The 19,586-nt window shown below is 49.1% G+C and overlaps 8 protein-coding genes and 3 non-coding genes across 11 annotated transcripts; 2 read left to right on the forward strand and 9 right to left on the reverse strand.

Moving 5' to 3' along the window:
• Window positions 1–498: 498 nt before the first annotated feature.
• On the reverse strand, window positions 499–3,267 carry MCD4 (mannose-ethanolamine phosphotransferase MCD4; the record flags this gene model as incomplete). Its single annotated transcript, XM_002554375.1, has 1 exon — window positions 499–3,267. The coding sequence occupies one exon, from the start codon at window positions 3,265–3,267 to the stop codon at window positions 499–501; it is 2,769 nt and encodes a 922-aa protein (XP_002554421.1).
• A 175-nt stretch (window positions 3,268–3,442) lies between these two features.
• JJJ2 (Jjj2p) lies at window positions 3,443–5,215 on the reverse strand (the record flags this gene model as incomplete). The annotated part of the gene is made up of 1 exon (XM_002554376.1): window positions 3,443–5,215. The coding sequence occupies one exon, from the start codon at window positions 5,213–5,215 to the stop codon at window positions 3,443–3,445; it is 1,773 nt and encodes a 590-aa protein (XP_002554422.1).
• A 716-nt stretch (window positions 5,216–5,931) lies between these two features.
• Window positions 5,932–6,005, reverse strand: KLTH0F04928r. The gene has a single exon. It is a non-coding gene; the product is annotated as a tRNA-Asn (tRNA).
• Window positions 6,006–6,158: 153 nt separating this feature from the next.
• Window positions 6,159–6,230, reverse strand: KLTH0F04950r. The gene has a single exon. It is a non-coding gene; the product is annotated as a tRNA-Glu (tRNA).
• Window positions 6,231–6,503: 273 nt separating this feature from the next.
• On the forward strand, window positions 6,504–7,022 carry FMP33 (Fmp33p; the record flags this gene model as incomplete). Its single annotated transcript, XM_002554377.1, has 1 exon — window positions 6,504–7,022. One exon carries the CDS (start codon window positions 6,504–6,506, stop codon window positions 7,020–7,022), a length of 519 nt encoding a protein of 172 aa, XP_002554423.1.
• A 332-nt stretch (window positions 7,023–7,354) lies between these two features.
• On the reverse strand, window positions 7,355–8,485 carry KLTH0F04994g (KLTH0F04994p; the record flags this gene model as incomplete). Its single annotated transcript, XM_002554378.1, has 1 exon — window positions 7,355–8,485. One exon carries the CDS (start codon window positions 8,483–8,485, stop codon window positions 7,355–7,357), a length of 1,131 nt encoding a protein of 376 aa, XP_002554424.1.
• Window positions 8,486–9,919: 1,434 nt separating this feature from the next.
• HSP150 (heat shock protein HSP150) lies at window positions 9,920–11,125 on the forward strand (the record flags this gene model as incomplete). Its single annotated transcript, XM_002554379.1, has 1 exon — window positions 9,920–11,125. The coding sequence occupies one exon, from the start codon at window positions 9,920–9,922 to the stop codon at window positions 11,123–11,125; it is 1,206 nt and encodes a 401-aa protein (XP_002554425.1).
• Window positions 11,126–11,595: 470 nt separating this feature from the next.
• Window positions 11,596–11,667, reverse strand: KLTH0F05038r. The gene has a single exon. It is a non-coding gene; the product is annotated as a tRNA-Cys (tRNA).
• A 336-nt stretch (window positions 11,668–12,003) lies between these two features.
• CIS3 (Cis3p) lies at window positions 12,004–12,744 on the reverse strand (the record flags this gene model as incomplete). Its single annotated transcript, XM_002554380.1, has 1 exon — window positions 12,004–12,744. One exon carries the CDS (start codon window positions 12,742–12,744, stop codon window positions 12,004–12,006), a length of 741 nt encoding a protein of 246 aa, XP_002554426.1.
• Window positions 12,745–13,687: 943 nt separating this feature from the next.
• FAR1 (cyclin-dependent protein serine/threonine kinase inhibiting protein FAR1) lies at window positions 13,688–16,936 on the reverse strand (the record flags this gene model as incomplete). Its single annotated transcript, XM_002554381.1, has 1 exon — window positions 13,688–16,936. One exon carries the CDS (start codon window positions 16,934–16,936, stop codon window positions 13,688–13,690), a length of 3,249 nt encoding a protein of 1,082 aa, XP_002554427.1.
• A 530-nt stretch (window positions 16,937–17,466) lies between these two features.
• On the reverse strand, window positions 17,467–19,506 carry SSY5 (Ssy5p; the record flags this gene model as incomplete). Its single annotated transcript, XM_002554382.1, has 1 exon — window positions 17,467–19,506. One exon carries the CDS (start codon window positions 19,504–19,506, stop codon window positions 17,467–17,469), a length of 2,040 nt encoding a protein of 679 aa, XP_002554428.1.
• Window positions 19,507–19,586: the final 80 nt, after the last annotated feature.

A 19,586-nucleotide genomic window follows, 5' to 3' on the forward strand; every position in this document is an offset into this window, starting at 1 on the left:
GAAGTTTCCCAGTCAATAGTCTCCCTGGTATATGTTCTCGCTCCTTGACGTTTGGACCCTGTATATCAATGTAAACTTTTCTACATAAGTTATATTTATTCAACAGTTCTCTGAGGTATTAAGCTTTAGCCTTTACAAATACATGAGTAAGGGTAAGAAGAGGGGCAGGGGCCGCCAACACGAACTAACGGGATAGCAATTCCGCGATTCCAGCGTTGGTTGCTTGCTGCAGCCATCTAACGAGAGCAGGAAAAAAACCGACTCTTGAAAGCTGATTACATTTTGCTATGCACTAGATTACTATGTAGCTGGACAGGGTCAACTGTGTCGTTCGTGAACAAGGGCTAAAAGCATTAGAAAGACTTCAGCCTGGCTTCGAAGCCAACTTTACTAGTCACCACTGTGCCTTCGTAGTCTTGGCACGTCAGTGATTGACTGACAAATGCAGTTGTCATGCCCGCTTTCCTTGCTAGGAAAGCGCTCTAGTAAAGTCTTCCCTTATTGAGTCTTCTTCACCTTGTCCGCTCTTGAAAGTGAGACGTTCCGCAACAGGACGTGACTGATAAATTCTAGCAGCAGCATAATTAATGAGGATAATATGGCCAGACAGTAGTTGGAGATCGAAACGCCGATGTCAAGCCAGCTTCCCTCCGTTTTCAAGAGGTAGAAAAATTGAAGTGAGAGTATGTCACTGGTGCAAATTATGAGGGATGAAATGCTGTAATCCTTGAAACGCAGCTTCAAGTTCAGGATCCCCAGACCCGAAGAGAGCGTGATGTATGGCAAGATCAACTTGAGAACTAAAAGTGCGCCCATCGGAAATGGATCGAAGATTGGCATCAACCGGTAGACCGAATCCAATGAAAACGAGGAAATCGAAGCGATATTACCAGTACTGAAGAACGCCACCTGCATCAAAAAAAACCCTATCACTGAAACGCGTAACAGCTGCAGCCAATTGTGAGATGAAGCATTTTTAGCGCTATTTTCCTTTATTCCCGATTCTATCTCAATCCACTGAACGATGTATGCAGTGAACAAAAAGTAAAAGAATGATTCAAACGAGATGGTCAGGATGATAAATGCAGGTGCGAAGGTGAGGTAGATGATGAGCATTCGCACTCTGTAGTCATTGCTAGGTTCCAAGTAGTGGAAAATAGGCATAACGGCTAATGAAAGAGCAAACACTATCCAACCACCAATTTGAGAGTCCCGAGGCAGTCCCTCTCTGTTTTGCAGCGAAATGACAGACTTGTTGGTAATGGCCACCATAGCAACTATCAAGACCACTTGGATGACCAGCACTTTTGAAGTGTGGGCTTTGATGTCTTGACGTAGATGGTAGATCCCCCAGCATGCACTCAGCACAATTAAGGCACTCGCCGCGTTGATTTGTTTCAAGCTTTCAACCTTTACTGCGTCAAAGAGCGTAAAGACCGAGATAGAAAGACTAGTAGCAAGCCATAGAATATTAGTTCTGACGTCCTTGATGCCACAGGCAAGTGGGTAGAAACCCAAAACAACAAAACTCACTGTGAAAATCCAGCGGCTAAAAAAGCCATAAACGATGCTTTCGTAAATCGCTAGAACCGCGGCTAGTATACCCAGTTTCTTTGGAAGTGTGATTCCTTCGAAAAACTCCCCCAGGCCATCACCGAGAATAACCCTGCTCTTGAAAATCTGACTCCAAAAAAAAAGTGGGAACATTAGGTACATGTAGAAGTTGAATGGAGACCTCTGATAGTGAAGAACGTAGTTCAATACTAGCGATAGTGCTCCAAAAATTGCGAGGTTCGTGATCGTCGTCTTCAGCTCGTATTCCTTGGTCAAGATGAACAATCTCAAAAAGATGATGAAGGAATATGTAATCCAGCCAACAAATCCAAAAGTCACAATGGTTCTTGTAAATTGCCAGTTGTACGTGGTCAAGTAGTGGAGGCCCTCTAAAGTTACCGACATTAACTCTTCGGTGAGCTTGATAGCAGGACTCTCTAGGGACTCATCCCCTGCAGAGATCCTTTCAATTAACTGCTCAATTTCATCCAGGTATTGGGACGCAGGCTTCTCGACAAACTTATGGTAAGGCTTATACTGGAACTGAGACAACTCTATTTCCTGCTCTTTGACCAAGTACTGTTCCAAAATCGCTTTTGCGTTGGAATACAATGCTTTTAACTTATTTTCCTCGGAACCGTCGATGTATGACAATGGTAACTCGCCCACCGAATTCGCGGGGTAGTCTGCACCAATAAGATATGTCATCAAAGATGCAATATCCGCCTGTTTCACATCATTCCGCTGTATATTAGCTAGGTCCCAGCCCTCAGTATAATTATCGTAGATTGGAGCTTTATTCAATACTGGTCTATTCAGCCCTGCCCCCCAAGCAATCAAAGGTGTTCTTGTGTTGTTGGGGTGACCGTCTCCATGAGATCCAAATGCACTCATGCCATGGTCTGCAGTAAATACGAAAGCAGTGTCGTCATCTCCGAAAAAGTCACGGACCTTGGGAACAAGCTTTGAGACCTCGTCATCAATGTATTTGACATTATCGTAGTACTCGGGCGAATAAGGGCGGTACGAGTGACCCGCAGTATCGCAGCCCAAAAGGTGTAGAAAAAATACATTTCCAGGTTGCATTATCTGCTCATGCAGCTCTCTGTCCATCGTGGAATTGTAAAATAGGTTGTCGAGATGTCTGAAAACATATGCGTCTAGCTCAATAGATGATTGGGTAAAATCCTCGAATTCATGACCGTACATCCATGCGTCGACCTTATTGGGGTCAGATGCACCATCTTTGAACATTGGAAGTATATCAGGGGAGCCGAAAGAGTATGTGTGTGCGGATTGGTTAAAGAAGCTGTCGAAGTCGACTGGATTCTCTTTCCAACCCTTAGTCACGGCGCTTACATCCTCATAAAACCCCGCGATCATTGCCACATGACCAGGCCTTGATTCAGTGGGCATCCTAGTGTGAGAAACACCGTATGTGGCGTTATTGAGAACTAGCGACCTGAGAAATGGCGCCAAGTGAGCCGTTTCGCCTGTTGTGGGATGTGTAATTTTATCGAAGGTTGTATCTGCCCGCAAGCCATCCCCCACAATAAGAAACAGTCTCTTCGCTGGAGGCGCATCGGTGCTTCTATAGGTTTGCATTCCGTGCACCAACGGTGACACGAAATAGATGTCGAAAATAGACCATAGATAAACGAAGTGGAACAAAATGCCCACTACGACAAACGTTAGTCTCTGCTTGCTCCACATTGAAGCCTTAAGACACGTTCAATAGTTCAATGGCACCTAGTGTGAAACAGATCAGCTTTCAAATCTAGGATCTTTAACAACACACCCGCTCTACAAAGCTGACGTGTAAAAACCTTGGTGGGTATCATCATTTATTACGTTTCTGTAACAGTGTTCTGTTCTGTGGGGTGAACGCCTAACGCTTTTTGGAAGCATAAATCGAGCCCATCAAGGTCGCAAAACTTTCTGCAACAATGCGCTGTCTATTTTGTAGCTCCTGCAACTTTTCAGCAATCCTCAGGTCGTAAGCTTTCGCTTGCAAAAGTATATTAGCATTTTCAACCCGAACTAAACGCTCGTTGAAAAGATCGTCCGCTGTAGAGCGTCTTGAAAGAGTGTCTAGGAGTCTGCGTTTAATTTTATTTGCGTGCAAGTTGAAATTCTTTATAACCTGGATCGTCTGGAGGACTTGCTGCTTATCCAAAACATTAATTTGAAGAGCTGGCAGAGCGGGCAGCGATAGGTCGACAATTGCCTCGTTTATTCCCAGCTCGGTGGCTGAAACGAGTTCTGGTTTATATATCCGTGGAAGTGTCTCATTAACTGGCCGAGATAATGTTTCTGCGCCAATCTCGTAAGGAAAAAGCGGACTGGAGTGAGAGTCTTCCATCATGTCAACCTCAGGTGAGTGGGCACGCTCCGTTTTGAGCCTCTTGATGCGCACGTTATCTAATGTGTCGCTCACTTTTCTCATGTCAAAAAACTCGTCGTCTTTGGGTAGCACATTTTCCAGCTCTGTAAGGCGAATGTCGTCTTTTTCTTTCGTTTTGAATACTTCCGCCTTGAGCCCAACTATTGGTCTCTTGCGCGCTTTTTCTTGCGGTAATGTGCTGCGGACAGTAGCAGAAGAATCCTCCATTTTTGGGCTCGATGTTGAGCCAGGTGCACCATCGTGTGATTCGGTGCCTCTCTCTGCCTGGGTTTGGGAAAGTTTATCGGCCTCTTTCGCCGAACCAGAATTCCTTTCGTGTTCCTCCAGACTGATGGGCTCATCGATTGAAGTTTTATTGACTTTTGGATTTTTGAACTTATCCAGAATATCTTTGAGGCCTTGTAATGTGTCTGTTGTCGGAGTCGGCTGGCTTTTAACGGGCGAAGTTGATCTTCTATTTTGTTGCTTGTCATTGTGACTTGTTCTGGCGTAATGCCGGTGAAAGTTGCTAGGGAAGGGCGAGCCGGGAGGATCGGGGATGAATTCCTGAGTATCTTTTTTGGGGAGCTTAGTTCTTTTGCCCTCACTAAAAGGCGTTGAAGGGTCCTCATCGGCGCTATGTGGGATGTCGAGATCCGGGACTGAGGATGGAAACCTTGAACTAAATGTGGAGCTTCCTAGCTTGGCATCTGTAGTAGTATGATTGTTGGATGGGCGTTGATGCTGGTAGCTTTTCGCGTTGAACGGTTTGTCTTGGGAAGCGAAGGGGCTCCCATGGACATCGCTGTCGACACCAAAGCCGTATGGCTGCTGCTCGTAAGGTTTGCTCTTCCTCGAAAAGGCTGTGCTCGGACGAATCTTGTCTCTAGAGGGCGTAGTGGGATTTGGCGCGGATGCGCGAGCAGATTGGGGCACGTTTGTTTTCCGCGGCGATGAGTTCGACGTTTCCGAGACGCTACTAGCTGTGGCGGCCACCAATGCAGACAGCTTCGTCTTTTTCGGCACATAAGTATACAGGCCTTTCGATATCAGAGACCTATTATAAGTCCTTCTTAGCTCTTTATCAATAAGAACAGATTGGGCATGCGATACCAGTTTGAACATCTCGGCAGCACTTGCAGATTTGTTTTTGTCGGGGTGGATTGCCATTGCTATTCTTCGGTAGGCCTTCTTGATCTGGGACTCCGATGCGTCTGACTTCAGTCCTAGCACTGAGTAATGTGTTGTTTCGTCAACCCACATATCTTCGGATATCATTGAGAAGACTGAACTTCACCAGAGGGCAGTTTGGCTTTTTGGGAGACACAAGCTCTCTTACTCAAAGCTGGATCTAAATGTGTTCAAAAACCGCAGACTATTTCCACACCAATTACCCAGGTTTTGAGCTACACGGTTTTCTTCTAACCGCTGTCTTCTTTGATCTCTCATCAGACAGATCATAACATTGGAAACTCATCTTTCACGTGAGTACAAAGAAATCGCTATTAAGGGATATAAAGGGGAGGAAGCGGAGGTTTCGAGCTTAGGGCTGCTGGCCGCTTGAGACCCTGAGACTACCGTTGCGTCAGCCGGTCGTCTATAAATGAGCAGCTGGACAATTATCTTCACGATCTTCTTCAAAAATAGATAACCCCATGCTGTTTCAAAACAATAGGACACGATCTGGTTGCAGTGCGAGTTGCTTATTCTACTACCACCTGTGTAAGATTCTTCTACTATTCTTTTGTAACTGCTTGATTCTGCGGCTATTGTGCCATCATTTTAGTGAGAGCGGCTTTTCATTTGCTTTCGCTCTGAGCACTTTTAAAGCTTGAGGCGCCTAGAAGCTTGGTAAACAGCGTGCCTTATCTTTGATAGTCACAAACTCTAGCTGCCCCCGCTGTGCTAGTAACCAACTAAGGCATCGATAAGCTTGTGACGATGTTCAAAAAGAAGGTTCCCAGGCATGATCCTTGTGACGAAAAAATAAAATTCGACCTCGGTGAGGATTGAACTCACGATCTTGCGATTAACAGTCGCACGCCTTAACCAGCTTGGCCACGAAGTCATATGAACTCGTTAAAGTCGATGGGAATTTAGGTGGTTTTGTATAGTGTTAGTAAGCACATGCTATGGTTCAAATCATGCTCACCTTGCCGAGCTCTTCGGCTAAAGATAGTAATACTCTGACTTGGACGACAAATAGTTTGTGAACTAAAAATTCCGATACCGGGAATCGAACCCGGGTCTCCACGGTGAGAGCGTGGTGTGATAGCCCCTACACTATATCGGATAGCTTTTAATTGTTGAGGGAGTCAGAGGAACTATGGTACTTATAGCAGAACGAGTGTCACATGCCGATATTAAGCATGTCGCGGAAGGTAGTGACGCAGTATTTCCCTTATTGTTTCCCGCTATAGGCGATTGATAGCACGCGACAGATTACAATGCGGCAACAGCAATCTATCAAATTCGTGGTGGACGACTCCGGAGATTCATGGGTAAGCTAGATGTATAGAAAGTTCTCACGGTGGTTGAACTTGGCTAGCCTTAACTCTTGTCAGCGATGAAACCTTCCGACAGCGGTTCGCACGTGGACGGCGATTCGAGGCCCAAGACGGGCCTTCACAGCGAAAACCTGTCGCGCGAAACTTCCGGAAACTCCCGGGTCAAGGCTAAACCACAATACGTGCCTTTCAAGGCTTCGAAGTCGAATGTGTTCTCCAACGTGGTTATCAACTCTCTTTTCGGGCTAGGCTTGTACTATCTCTACAGAGACTATCAAGAAGATAAGCGTGCTTCCGCAAAGGCCCGGGGCACGGTAACAATTGTACATGACCGGGCTAGCGATAGTCAGGCCAAGGGCGGTCAAGTCCGCGGCTCGGGCCTTCTTCCAAAGATGTCTTACAAGGACCTGTCGTTTGTAACCGTGGGATTCGGGTTTCTGCTACAACTTGCCAACATGGCGCACGTGTCTTTTGGGAAGAGGTCACCTTTGTATCGCGCCAGCATCCTCTCTGTCGCGCTGTATCCACCGTTTGCCTACTACATGTACAGTATGCGAGACCAGAAAGTAGCTAAGTAGACGGCGTTGCTGATGCGATGTTTAACGAATTATGATTATATGGGGAAATGCCGGTTTTTTGTGGAAGAGGCATCGTCAGTCGCGCTACTGGGGGCGCCCAGCGCGCGGCAGCGCTTGCTTCGCCGCTGAGGTGACGATGGATTGTTTTTAATGGAATTTATTTTATTCATATTGAACCAATAGTATTAATATACACTTAAGCCTATATATAATCTCCTAACCTGGAGCTGAAACCTGAGGCCTTTAATTTAAGGTCTCGACGAACTAATGTGCTTTTGCTGAAATGTGAAGTGGATCGTGATGCTTTTCATGATGGAGGTGGCGTGGCCGACTTAACAGTCGATCAGCTCGATGACCTCCAAGTGGACTTGAGAGCATTGAGCGCCAATGGACTCGTCGTACAGGTTGTAGAAGTTACCGGACAAGCACTGGTAGAAAGTGTCGTGCTCACCAATGGCCAAGTTACCCTCTGGGGTGATAGACCAGCCAGCAGCGTAGATGGCACCGGCTTGTGGTGGAGGACCGTCGAACTGGAACTGTCTGTTGGCAACAATGGAGCCAACTCTGCCCTTGCCGTCCCTCAGGATACCGCCCTCCAGGGTCATCTCTAGAGTGCCGTCGGTCTTGCAGGAGACGGAGGAAACGAACTCGGAAGCGTCAGAGGAAGAGGCTGGGGAAATAGAAGAGGTGCTCGAGGCCTGGATCTGGCCGTCCGAGATCTGGGAAGCAGCGCTCACGGTAGAGTTGGCGGAGGTGGCCTGGATCTGGCCGTCGCCGATCTGCGAGATGGCGGCAGCGGAAGATGGCTTCAAGGTGGTGGTGGTAGCCTGAATTTGACCGTCGCCGATTTGGGAAATAGCGGCGGCAGAAGACTTGGCAGAGGCGGTGGAGGTGGTGGCCTGGATCTGACCGTCGCCGATCTGCGAGATGGCGGCGGCGGAGCTCTTCTTGGCGGAAGCAGTGGAAGTAGTGGCCTGGATCTGGCCGTCGCCGATCTGCGAGATGGCAGCGGCAGAGCTCTTCTTGGCTGGCGCGGTCGAGGTGGTAGCCTGGATCTGGCCGTCACCGATCTGGGAAATAGCGGCGGCGGAGCTCTTCTTGGCAGGGGCCGTGGAAGTAGTAGCCTGGATCTGACCGTCGCCAATCTGGGAGATGGCGGCGGCAGAGCTCTTCTTGGATGGCGTGGCGGTGGCCGAGGTGGTAGCCTGGATTTGTCCGTCGCCGATCTGCGAGATCGCGTCTCTCTTGGCGTGGTCGGTTTTCGACGCCGTCGCAGCCGACAGCGTCGAGACGGAGCTGGTCACGGGGACAACGGCAATGCCGAAGGTCTCACTGTAGGAGGTGGCACCGCTCTTGAAAGTCGCGGTTGGGGTCAGTGTGGTCCATGGCTCGGACGCGGTGACCGCGGCGGAAGCGGATGAGGCGAGGGCGGCGGCGGCCAAAATGGTTGATTTGTATTGCATTGGAAAGGGAAGAGGGTTGGGAAAGCTGTGGGATGAGTGTTCTCTGCTCTATGAGAACCAAGAGCCAGAACCTCAATTCAATTGCTGCCGCGCCGCTATATATACGTTAGCGAGCTCGAAAGATGGCTATTTTTGCCGGTAATTGGCCGGGCGCCTAAATTGCGATCCAGCATGAACAACTGGGATGGCTTTGTTCTGACGTTAGTCGAGGCCCAGAAAAACCGATCCGGGACGCCGCGCCAGATCCTGCCAAACCCGTGCGCTGCGCTCATCTGTAGGCCCTGTCACAAGCCCTTCCCAAAGGCCTTTTCTTCCCTGCGCAAAGCGTGCGAAATTACCAGCCCAGCCCTGCGCCTAATTAAAGCGGCGCCAGCGCCGCTTCCAACGAGCAGCTCCTTTACTGCCTTGCGCTCTTAACGCTGTCGTCGTAGGTGAGGCGCAGCGCGCCAGATGCTGGCTAATTAAATTACCATAGGAGGGCCGAGGCCCCCGCAGGAAACCCATCTTTCGTCGCCAGCGACGCCAGCTGCTGCACATGCACATTCCGTGTCTCCAAACGACGATCGCCATGAACGATGCATGCCGTGGAACATGATCTGATGGTCACGAGACCACTCTGCGCCAATCGTGGACACGCCACCACTGCTGGCCTATCTCTGGTGCATGATCACACACATTTACACCACCCGTGCACACCCACACATCCACGCGTATTAACCATGCCGGACACATGCTGCGCGTTATCTGTGCTGCAGCCCTCGGCTTGCTCGCTTAGGTCTCGGAACGCGGACCCGCTTCCGCGCGCCGCTCTCTGCTGGATTTTCGCCATATCCTGCGCCATGCGCAGCTTGCGCAGCTTGTGCAGCTTGTGCAGCGCCGTGCGGCCGTTTCTGGGCCGAGCAGTGGCAATGAACGCTGACAACGGAAATTGGCGCAGCTTTACCTGATCCGGTAATGATATATGGAGATGCGCTGGAGGAGGCGCCGTCACTGCGCACGTGAAGGACGACAATTTCGCGGCAAGAGCATGGTGTTCACGGCAGAACGCCTGGCTACGCCGGGCGTTCGCCGTCTGCGGAAGGCGGTTTATGGCGCCCGGTGCGCGCGCTTGTAGCGCGCGCTTCGCCGGCCGGCGGATCCCGAGATCAGGCTTGATTTGCCTTTCTCCTGCCCCCTGCCAGCCTTCCTCATTAATTAATTGTCCAGCAGCACTTTACCGCATATAGTTAAAAAAGTGGCACAGAACGTTTTTTTTAGAAGCATAGGCAACGCACCCGCTAAGGTAAGATATATCAGCAGGAAAGCGCGCAGAAGGCGCGAAAAGCATATATAAAGGAGGGATTGTTGGCCGGTGTTGGGAATTTGGTGTTCGGTTCTCTTGTTCTCGCTCTCCAGAGAACACATCACACAGCCTCTTACTCACACTACACTCCGATGCAGTACAAGTCTACTATTTTGGCCGCCGCCGCCCTTGCCACATCCGCTTCCGCCGCGGTCACCGCGTCCGAGCCATGGACCACACTGACCCCAACCGCGACTTTCAAGAGCGGTGCCACCTCCTACAGCGAGACCTTCGGCATTGCCGTTGTTCCATTGAGCAGCTCTGTCTCCACGGTGTCTGCGTCGACTTCTGCCGCTCACGCCAAGAGAGACGCTATTTCGCAGATTGGTGACGGCCAGATCCAGGCCACCACCTCTACCACCGCCGCGCCATCCAAGAAGACCTCCGCCGCCGCCATCTCCCAGATTGGCGATGGTCAGATCCAGGCTACCACCTCCACCGCTTCCGCTAAGAAGAGCTCTGCCGCTGCCATCTCTCAGATTGGCGATGGTCAGATCCAGGCCACCACCTCCACTGCGCCAGCCAAGAAGACCTCCGCCGCCGCTATCTCCCAGATTGGCGACGGTCAGATCCAAGCTACCACTTCTACCGCCTCTGCCAAGTCTTCTGCCGCTGCTATTTCTCAGATCGGTGACGGTCAAATCCAGGCCACCACCTCTACCGCCGCCGCCAAGAAGAGCTCTGCTGCTGCCATCTCTCAAATCGGTGACGGTCAGATCCAGGCTACCACCTCTACTGCCGCCGCCAAGTCATCCGCTGCCGCCATCTCCCAGATTGGTGACGGCCAGATCCAGGCTACCACCACCACCTTGAAGCCATCTTCCGCCGCCGCCATCTCCCAGATCAGCGACGGCCAGATCCAGGCCTCTACCACCACTAACTCCACTGAAACTGCCACCGCTGCCTCTCAGGTTTCTGACGGCCAGGTCCAAGCTACCACCTCTGCTTCCTCTTCTCCAGCTTCTTCCTCTGACGCCTCTTCCTTCATCGACTCTGTCTCCTGCAAGGCTGACGGTACTCTAGAGATGACTTTGGAGGGCGGTATCCTAAAGGACGGTAAGGGCAGAATCGGTTCTATCGTTGCCAACAGACAGTTCCAGTTCGACGGTCCTCCACCACAAGCCGGTGCCATCTACGCTGCTGGCTGGACCATCACCCCAGAAGGTAACTTGGCTATCGGTGAGACCGACACCTTCTACCAGTGTCTCTCCGGTAACTTCTACAACCTGTACGACGAGTCCATTGGTGCCCAATGTTCTCCAGTCCACCTGGAGGTCATCGAGTTGGTTGACTGTTAAGCCAACGCTCCCAAGAACTACTTGTTAAAAATTAAAAATAGAGGGCTTACCATGCCTCTCAGTTCTGCATCACATTCCTTTAATTCATTTCTCAATGCATAAGTTTTAATGTCGACTTTCCCTACGCATTTGAAAAAAAAGGCTGCCCGCCGTGCGGCGGCCTCATTAGCATTCCGTTTTGAAATTTTCTAGTTTGATTTTCTCGCCTTCGTGCTCCCCGCTCCGGTTGATTCGAATTCGTTCGAACATGTTCGTCGAAGCCCAATAAGTTGATTGTGCTCATCTCATTAGAGATCCTTTATACATATTTTGACATAAGCTTTGTAAGCCCGATTTAATGTTAGATTAAAAGTTAACTCGAAGAATAACCAGACACTGCTGCCGAGGTGTAACATGCGGGCTGCTCAACCTTTTTGGGATATGTTGTCAGAAGTAAAAAGGTTAGTTTGATAAAACTAAAAAATAATCAAAGCTCGCACTCAGGTTCGAACTAAGGACCAACAGATTTGCAATCTGCTGCGCTACCACTGCGCCATACGAGCTTCAACTGAGGACCAGAAAATTTTTGTATTTTATATTCATTTGATAGCATCTCTGTCCCATGACGCTCACGTACCATTTGGCGCCTGCTCTGGTTCACTTGTATTGCGGTCACAAGGACCAAAACGCCCTTGATACAGTTGGCCCGCCGATACTGCCAGCCTAGCATGTCCGAATAGTCCGTGATGTGCGGCCTTTTTGACCGTGCACCGCCTTTTCTCCTCTTCTAACGATATAAGGGTATCCATATTTTCAAGATCCTATTGAAACTAACTAAAGATGTTGTCGAGTCGACTTAATGAAAGTGAATTTTATAATGTAATAGCCATGCATGCAAATCAGCAGTCAATCAACTTGACCACCTCCAAGTGAACTGGGGAACACTGGGCACCAATAGACTCGTCGTACAAGTTGTAGAAGGTGCCTGATAGACATTGGTAGAAGACCTCGGTCTCACCAATAGCCAGGTTTCCATCAGTAGTGATAGACCAGCCAGCAGCGTAGATGGAGCCTGCTTGTGGTGGAGGACCATCGAACTGGAACTGTCTGTTGGCAACAATCGCACCGATTCTGCCCTTACCGTCCTTCAGGATGCTGTTCGACAGAGTCATCTCTAGAGTACCGTTGACTTTGCAGGAGACAACCTTGATGTCGTCGTCGACATCGGAGGAAGCGGAAGCAGAAGCGGAAGACAAAGTAGTGGTCTCCTTGCTGGCAGTGGAGGTGGTGGCCTGGATTTGACCGTCAGACACCTGGGAGGCAGCCGCAGTGCTCTCTGGCTCTGGAGTGCTCACGGTGGACACAGGCAGAGCAGTAGAGGTGGTGCCCTGGATCTGGCCATCGCCGATCTGGGAAACAGCGTCTCTCTTGCTCTTGCCAGTGGCGCTAGCAGCAGAGGCGGTCACGGAAGTTCCAGACACTGGCTTTACGGCAATACCAAAGCTGTCAGCGTAGTCAGTAGCACCACCCTGGTAGGTCTTGGATGGAGTGAGAGTGGTCCACGACGAAGAGTTGACCTCCTCGGCGGAGACAACGCAGCTGGAAGCGATAGCGGAGGCAATAATGTTTCTGATTTGCATGATGTGAGCGAGCGGACGGTTTCTGGGTTTGTTTCACAGAGACCTCAAAGGGTGTTTCAGACTCTCTCCGCACCACCTGCTTTATATATACGGATTTTAGCCCATCTGCGCCCTCCAGCTTAGGTGCGCAAGACAGGCTCACAAAAGAAAACAGACCAGATCCCCGGCCTCGCGTTCGCGGTTTACAACGCCCATATGGGCCCGGCCCAGTCTCTTTTAGTCCATTTCCCGCAACCACTTACCTAGCTTGGCAACCACGGGCTCCTGTTGCTACAACTTGCCGTGCATAACAACCGAGAGCTACGGTTTTTGTAACGCGGCCCACGCTTCCCATGACGACACAACTTTCGAGTCCTCTCAAGTTTCTATTCTTGAGACATCCGTCAATTTTCTGTTGTATAAAGTTCTTCAAAACGCGAAATTTTCTGAGGCGGCGTTCTGGAATGGGAAGAAATGTCAACAAACAGACGCGGCGCTAAAATGCGAGATCAGCGGAAACGGAGACTCCGTAGCCACGGATCCATAAGCGCTCGCCTTAGGTGGCAAAGCTTGCGCTTCGAGACCCGGAAAAAGGCCCCGAAGAGGCTACAGAGGCAGCGTGGTGTTCGTCATTGTGTACGTTTAAGATTTAGACGTTGCGAATCGTGGAGGCACCAGCTAAGGGCGATCGATTCAGCTGCGTGGAACTCGTTTTGTGGTCAGGCACCGCACCTAGCCTCAGAACCACGCCTCGGTATGGCTTACAGGCAAGATTGATTTCGCGTATATTGTCGCTGTGTACGTAGTGTCATACAACATTCTTTTCGATGTTACGTAACATGGTGGTACTTACGTAATTACACGGCGGCTAATGGGCGCCCAACCTTCTTAAATACTGTGCACGCTAAAAGGCCCAGCAGTGAATCTTTTGCGTAAGTTTGGGGCTTTATGCCCAAGTGCACCCTTAAGGTGCGCCGTAGGTTCCGCAGGCCAGAGCAGCGGTCATTCGGGCCATCTCCCACCGGGATAGCGCGCGGTCAGCGCCGTTTCCGCTAACAGAACGGGCAGCTATCTCTTGGATATCAGCGCACAGCTGCTCAACAAGCTGTGGAAGGGGCTTGACTGTGGAAACGCGCGTGTGGTAGCTCGCATCATTACAAACGCAACTGCGACTAATGCAGAAAATCATGGGCACCAGTTGATTAAGCAATACGTGAGTATGGTACGGAAACTGCGCAAGAGCCGAGCGCAGGGTCTCGATGGCTATCAGCTCCACATGTCTGGTAGCAAACAGGGAATCACGGGATGCGGAGAGTGGGGGCGCCAACATCACCTCCAGAATCTCGCATTCGTCATTGGCATCATGGCCCGATTGAGGGGGGTCCCTCAAAGCATCAGTAGGCGGGAGCGCAGTGCTGACGTTTCCAAGCTTGAACTCGCACCCTAGGGAACAGCCGCTGAAGACTAGACGTCGTGATCCGTTATGCCATGTTGCATTGTAGTGCAACAATGCCGGTTGGTTGGACGCAGAGGTGTTTTTAAGTAAATGTTTCAAATTCTGCACGTCAATCTCGATTTCAAAAATCAAGTTTCGCGCCTCGCCCGGGGCCAGAGCTCCTATTTCCATTGTGACCTCTGTGCAAAGCCCAGGTAGCTTACAGAGCTGGCCGTTCCTTTCCACAGCGTGAAATTGGGCAAGGTTCGGGTCTAAAGTCCCCAGAGTTACTGCAAAAGATTTGGCGGCTTTCTTTCGAAGCTGTTGCACGAGGGAATCTGGTCGAATTTCCTCCAAGGTGTTCAGACCCTCGCATTTTACGTTGTAAAAATAGCCTTCAATAATATCGCTGAGCAGCAGCCTGCTATTGCAAGTGAAATATTGATGAACTGAAAAACGGAATTTTTGGAGTGACAATGAAACGTTCGACTGAAGTCGGGCGACTTGAAAGTCATCTTCTATTGTTCGCGGCATGTTCCCTGGGTAGTCATTGCCTATAATTACCAGTTGCTGCAGGAACGATTCATCTTGCTCTACTGTACACATCAGCTTCCGGCTGGTTTGTAGCATAGCGTTCAACTCCCAAGAATCGTTGGCAAAAACCGCATTATTGTCATAAACCTCGAGGCTCTCTATGATGTCTTCCCATCCATCCCAGTCTTTGCCAACCATGCCGAAAAACGTTCCAAATGCACCAACGTTTCCGCATCCATCCCTGCCGACAAGAACTAGCCCTAGGAGATCTTGAGATGAAAGAGAGTCCACAGTCTGTTTGATTTTGGCTTTTAAAGATAGTAGGTGTTCATTATTGGTGTGAAGCTCAGGATGGCAGTTGACGACACTCACGCAAAGTATTAATTTTAATTTTGTCTTTTCTTGCAGAGCGAAGGTACCACTCAAATCATTATCCTCAAAGCCCGTTTCGGAAGGTATGCGTACCTTTTTAATTAGTTTTTGAGGTAAAAAGTTCCAGTTGTTTGACGTCAGTTGGGATAAAGGGACATGCTCCCCACCTCGTGTGAGGTAAACTTGTCTTAAGTAATATGTCCATTTCCTAGTTATTGAAGGATCGTCCGGGCAGCACAGAAATATTTCGGGTAATGATTTCGATTTCAAATTCAATATGAGAGTGTGAGAGTCTAGCTGGTGCATCTCTGAGATTTGGTTTTTTAAAATATGGCCTACTAAGTTGTCTTCCTGAACAAACACCAAGCATTCACTAAAGAGGAACGCATTGACGTTAACCCAGACCTCTTCGTCTTCAGAATAACACAAAATATCGAATGTCTCTAAAGCTCCCATTTCAGGCTTGTAATCGAACCCTGACTGCACATGCGACTGGACCTCTTTCCGAATAAGATTTTTGTAATCTTCAACTCCTTTGGCTATTGCAGGGTGCTTTGGGGTATACGTTGACATCACGTATTGGGCTATTGCTTGCCGGGAGTTCTCTTTTATGCTGAACTTCGAAAGTTGTGGTATGATGTTAACATGCGGTCTGTCTAGTTCGAAATCGCTGCGATGCCATTCTGATTGCGACGTGGAACTGGGAGTTCTAAACGAATCACTAGAGCTAAATTTTGAAAACTTCGATCGCGGAGTGCTCTGGGTGCTGAAGTGGTCTTTGAAGCCCTCGCAAGAAACTTGAGCACTTTTGATTAGTTGTTCGCGCGGCGTCCTTAGGTCTTGCAAATAGATGTTTTCCTTAGGTGTGTTTTGGGTTATGGGGAATATTGTTTGAGGTCTCACGTCGTTTCCGTCTGAGCGCTCAAATATGGCTCGTTGTTGCTTCCCACCCTGTTCCATGAAAGTTTTGTCATTACCTTGCGCTTCGGACGTCAAGATTTTAGCCGTTATTTCGCTCATAACATCCTCTGATTTAGGCTTAGAAGCAGTAGTGCAAATCCTGCACTGCGGGAAAGAACTTTTGGGTAGCAATGCCTCGAATGTCACCAAGTAGCAGTTGAAATGACACTGATGGTTACACGACAGCTCGATTAGCTTTTCACCCGACAAGGTGAACATTAGGTCTTCGCTACATATGCTGCATTTGTTCGAGGTGTAATTTTTGGGGCCCGAGAGTTTTGACATGTTGCTTCTGAGCTGTGAGGCGTAGGTGGGGGACTCGCTGTCGGGATAGAGATCTTCCCATGGGCTTCGGCTAGACCGCTCGATGGTAAGTGAGTCGTCTAATGGCGATTCAAAGTTCCCCTGAAGCTCAAAATTGAGCCTCCGGCGCGGATTGAAAGTGCTTGCTGTGACCCAGCTGGCATTATCTGTAGATGAGTTTGTCGAGTGTCTGAAATCCATGGGCGACTCCAACTTTGGCGTCGCATCTTTAATGCCGTGCTGTTTCTGTGGTGTTGCATGCGGTGTAATTTGAGAAAGAGTTAAGGGCGCTGGGGTGTTGCGGCGTTTTCGGGTGTTCGTCATGGGCTTGGCAGCTGGTAAATTCGAGGGCCAGAAGTAATGATCATTCTCAGTGGGTACTCTTTGGGAACTTGCGTGTACAATTCTCGGCCTTTCCTCGGGCGCAAGCCGGGATGGCGAGGGAAGGCTCGAGGAACTCAAAGCTCGAAACTTTAGGTTAACTCGGTTCATGACGCCGCCGGACTTTTTTTTTGTAGATCTTAATGAGGAAGGGGAGCTACTGCCGCGGCTAGGAGGCGTGTGAACCTTCTTCAACCGCGTCTCTGAAATAGGAGTAGTTGCCTGCATCGCAAAGGAACTCTGAGGTGCCAAGTTTGTTTCAGTTGTGCTCGTGCTGAGAAATAAAATCGTTTTGGATAAGAATCAGTTCCAGGACCCTGCCTGATCAGCATTTTAACTAATTCTCTTTATACAAAGCCCGATATTCTGGGAGAGAAACCTCAAGCAAGCGCTTCATGCATGCCTCAAGAGTAGCTCCTTCTTTTTTCTCGTTGTATGGGGTCGCTAATTGCGGGGGGCGAGGGGATCTGCATTCGAACCTCATAATGTCCATTATTCCCCTTAGGAGGCCTCCAAACGATCAATCGAAGTATTTGAAAAGCCCAAAAACAAGGAGTGCATTTGTAACACGGTCACGAACCACAACCAGCGCAGGCAGTAAGTTCACCTAGTTTTATTAAACTTGTATAGCTTTAATACCATCGCATCTAAGCGGTAATTTAACCGTTGCAGAGACGCGTTCGTGAGGACTGGTCACGTGTATAGCGTAATAAAAGTGCTTGAAGGGCCGAGCGCTAAATGAAACATGCACAAGGGCCTTATTTGGCATTTGGTGGTCTGCATATATCCCAAGTAACCCCTGTTACTTGATTGAGCCTCTGGAAGATATCACCAATTGGCGAAAACAAGCCGAATTGGCGTTGCTCTCCATCGTAAGAGTGCAACATGCCCACAACGCCAAGTCCCAACTTTCCGGTTAATTTAGTGAGGATCCACGCGCCTGAATCTCCTCCAGAAGCAAATAGTGGGTTGGGCGAGGCAACCACGAATTCGCTACTTTGTATTTTTCCGTCGGCCCAATATACAAGTTTGGAACCACTAAATTGACCCGAAGTGTATTTAGTTGTCGCTCCAATCTTGAAAACCTCGGAGCCCGGTTTCAGTTTCAACACTTTATCTTTGACGTAGAGGTTTTGGAATCGCAGAAATGGACCGGCCATTGTAGCTACATCGTCCCCCAGAAAGTTCGTGCAGTTGAGTTCAGAATTAGTCTTTATGATTGCAAAATCCGAAAGCTTCGAGTTTACGACCGCACGCTCGCCCCACACAACTTGCCCAAATTTGTTTTCATCCTGCCACTTTAAGTTCTGATCAATTCGTATCAGCTCCTCTTCGAATGCCGCCCGTTCAGGAGAGTCTTTTGCGTATCTCTGAGACTCATCAATAATTGCCTTCTTGTACTGGTTTTGAAGCACGGTGGATGGCACGGATACATATGGATAGTCTTGAGACTCAGCTAATGCAACATGAGCACAGGTTATTGCGAAAGTTGAGCCCGCGAATTGCGACAGAGCTGCGTTGTTTTCATCAATTTGAGGGTAGATATAGCCTCCCAGAGTGCCAGAAATCTTCTTGTTTTCGTGAGAGGATAGCGACATCGATATCGGTGGTGAGTTAGCGTCCGGAAGCAAGCGGTATGGGGGATGGAAGCTTGTGGTTGTTTTGCTCTCCATTGGTTGTGGGGTTAGCGAAGGGGGGATGGCAACCTCTGCGCAAGGTGTTATGTAGTTCTTCACGCAGTAGAAATGAATATCTGGAAAGAGCGAGTACAGCGCTTTAATCATGTCATAGTGCTCCTGCTGCGGGTCTGGGAGGCCAAACATCACCGTAAGAACGGCAGATCCCTTGCTTATCCCCCTCAATATTGGTGCTATAAATGCACCCTCTTGGTCGGATATACAAGCAGAGTCTTTTGCGGCAATTTTATCGATTATTAGAGAGAGTTTGCCTTTATTTGGAAGTTCGCAGTCCGCGCCTATGCAGAAGTTTCTGGCATGCGGAAGCGCATGGTTTTCAATGTTATCCTCCGTCGTGCTAATGTTCAGTTTTTTGAGGAATGTGATAAACCTCTTTGTTATGATAGCTCTAGAATTGTTGAATACATCTGAGACCAGCAAATTATCGACAAAGTGCAAAACGACTTTAGTTATGCGTCTTAGGTATCCGCTTTTGCTCACTGAGACCCGAAACGGAACTTTAGGCGACAATGTGTCCGGTAAAAATTCTTTGAAGTACTCAACGGCTTGTATTACCGCTTTGGAAATATTGGTAACGTTCTGGTGTATATCGTCCATCAACCCCGCCAGGTTTTCGTCTAACTGCTTGAGTTCGCGGTCAAGTTGAGCAGCAGTAATCATTGTCTTCTCTTTGTTTAGTGAAGTACCGCTTCTTTGGGAACTTTTTGAAGGACGGCTCGAATGCTCGTCTATAGAGTTTAAACCGGTAGAGTCCTCTTCTTCGAAAACAGGATTTAATGAAGTTCCTCTGCCGAAATCTAAAACCCTCAATGGCTTCCCGACATTTGATGTGTCTCCGCTCTTTTTGTCTTGTGACCCTCCTGTGAGCGTTGAAGAAGCGCCGGTTCCATGTGTTAGTCGACCTTTGGAGAATATGGAAGACGACTGGATGGAGGAAGTCACTCTGCTTGATGAGTCGTCAAATTTGCTTGAGCCGGTAGTGTCCATAACGTCTTCGTCAATACAGGAGGAAGGCGCAGTAGAACTCGGACTGGCATCTCCACTTTTGGTGTCTTTGGCCTCGGTTTTCTTACGACCGATACCGAACAACTTTTTGGCCATGATATGTCTTTTAGCTTGTTCTGTGTGCAAGATTCCACGTCGCACTGATGTGCAAGGTTCCTAGCTTCGCGTTTGGGATT

The sequence above is a fragment of the Lachancea thermotolerans genome, assembly GCF_000142805.1.
Source record: "Lachancea thermotolerans CBS 6340 chromosome F complete sequence".
Lineage (NCBI taxonomy): Eukaryota > Fungi > Ascomycota > Saccharomycetes > Saccharomycetales > Saccharomycetaceae > Lachancea > Lachancea thermotolerans.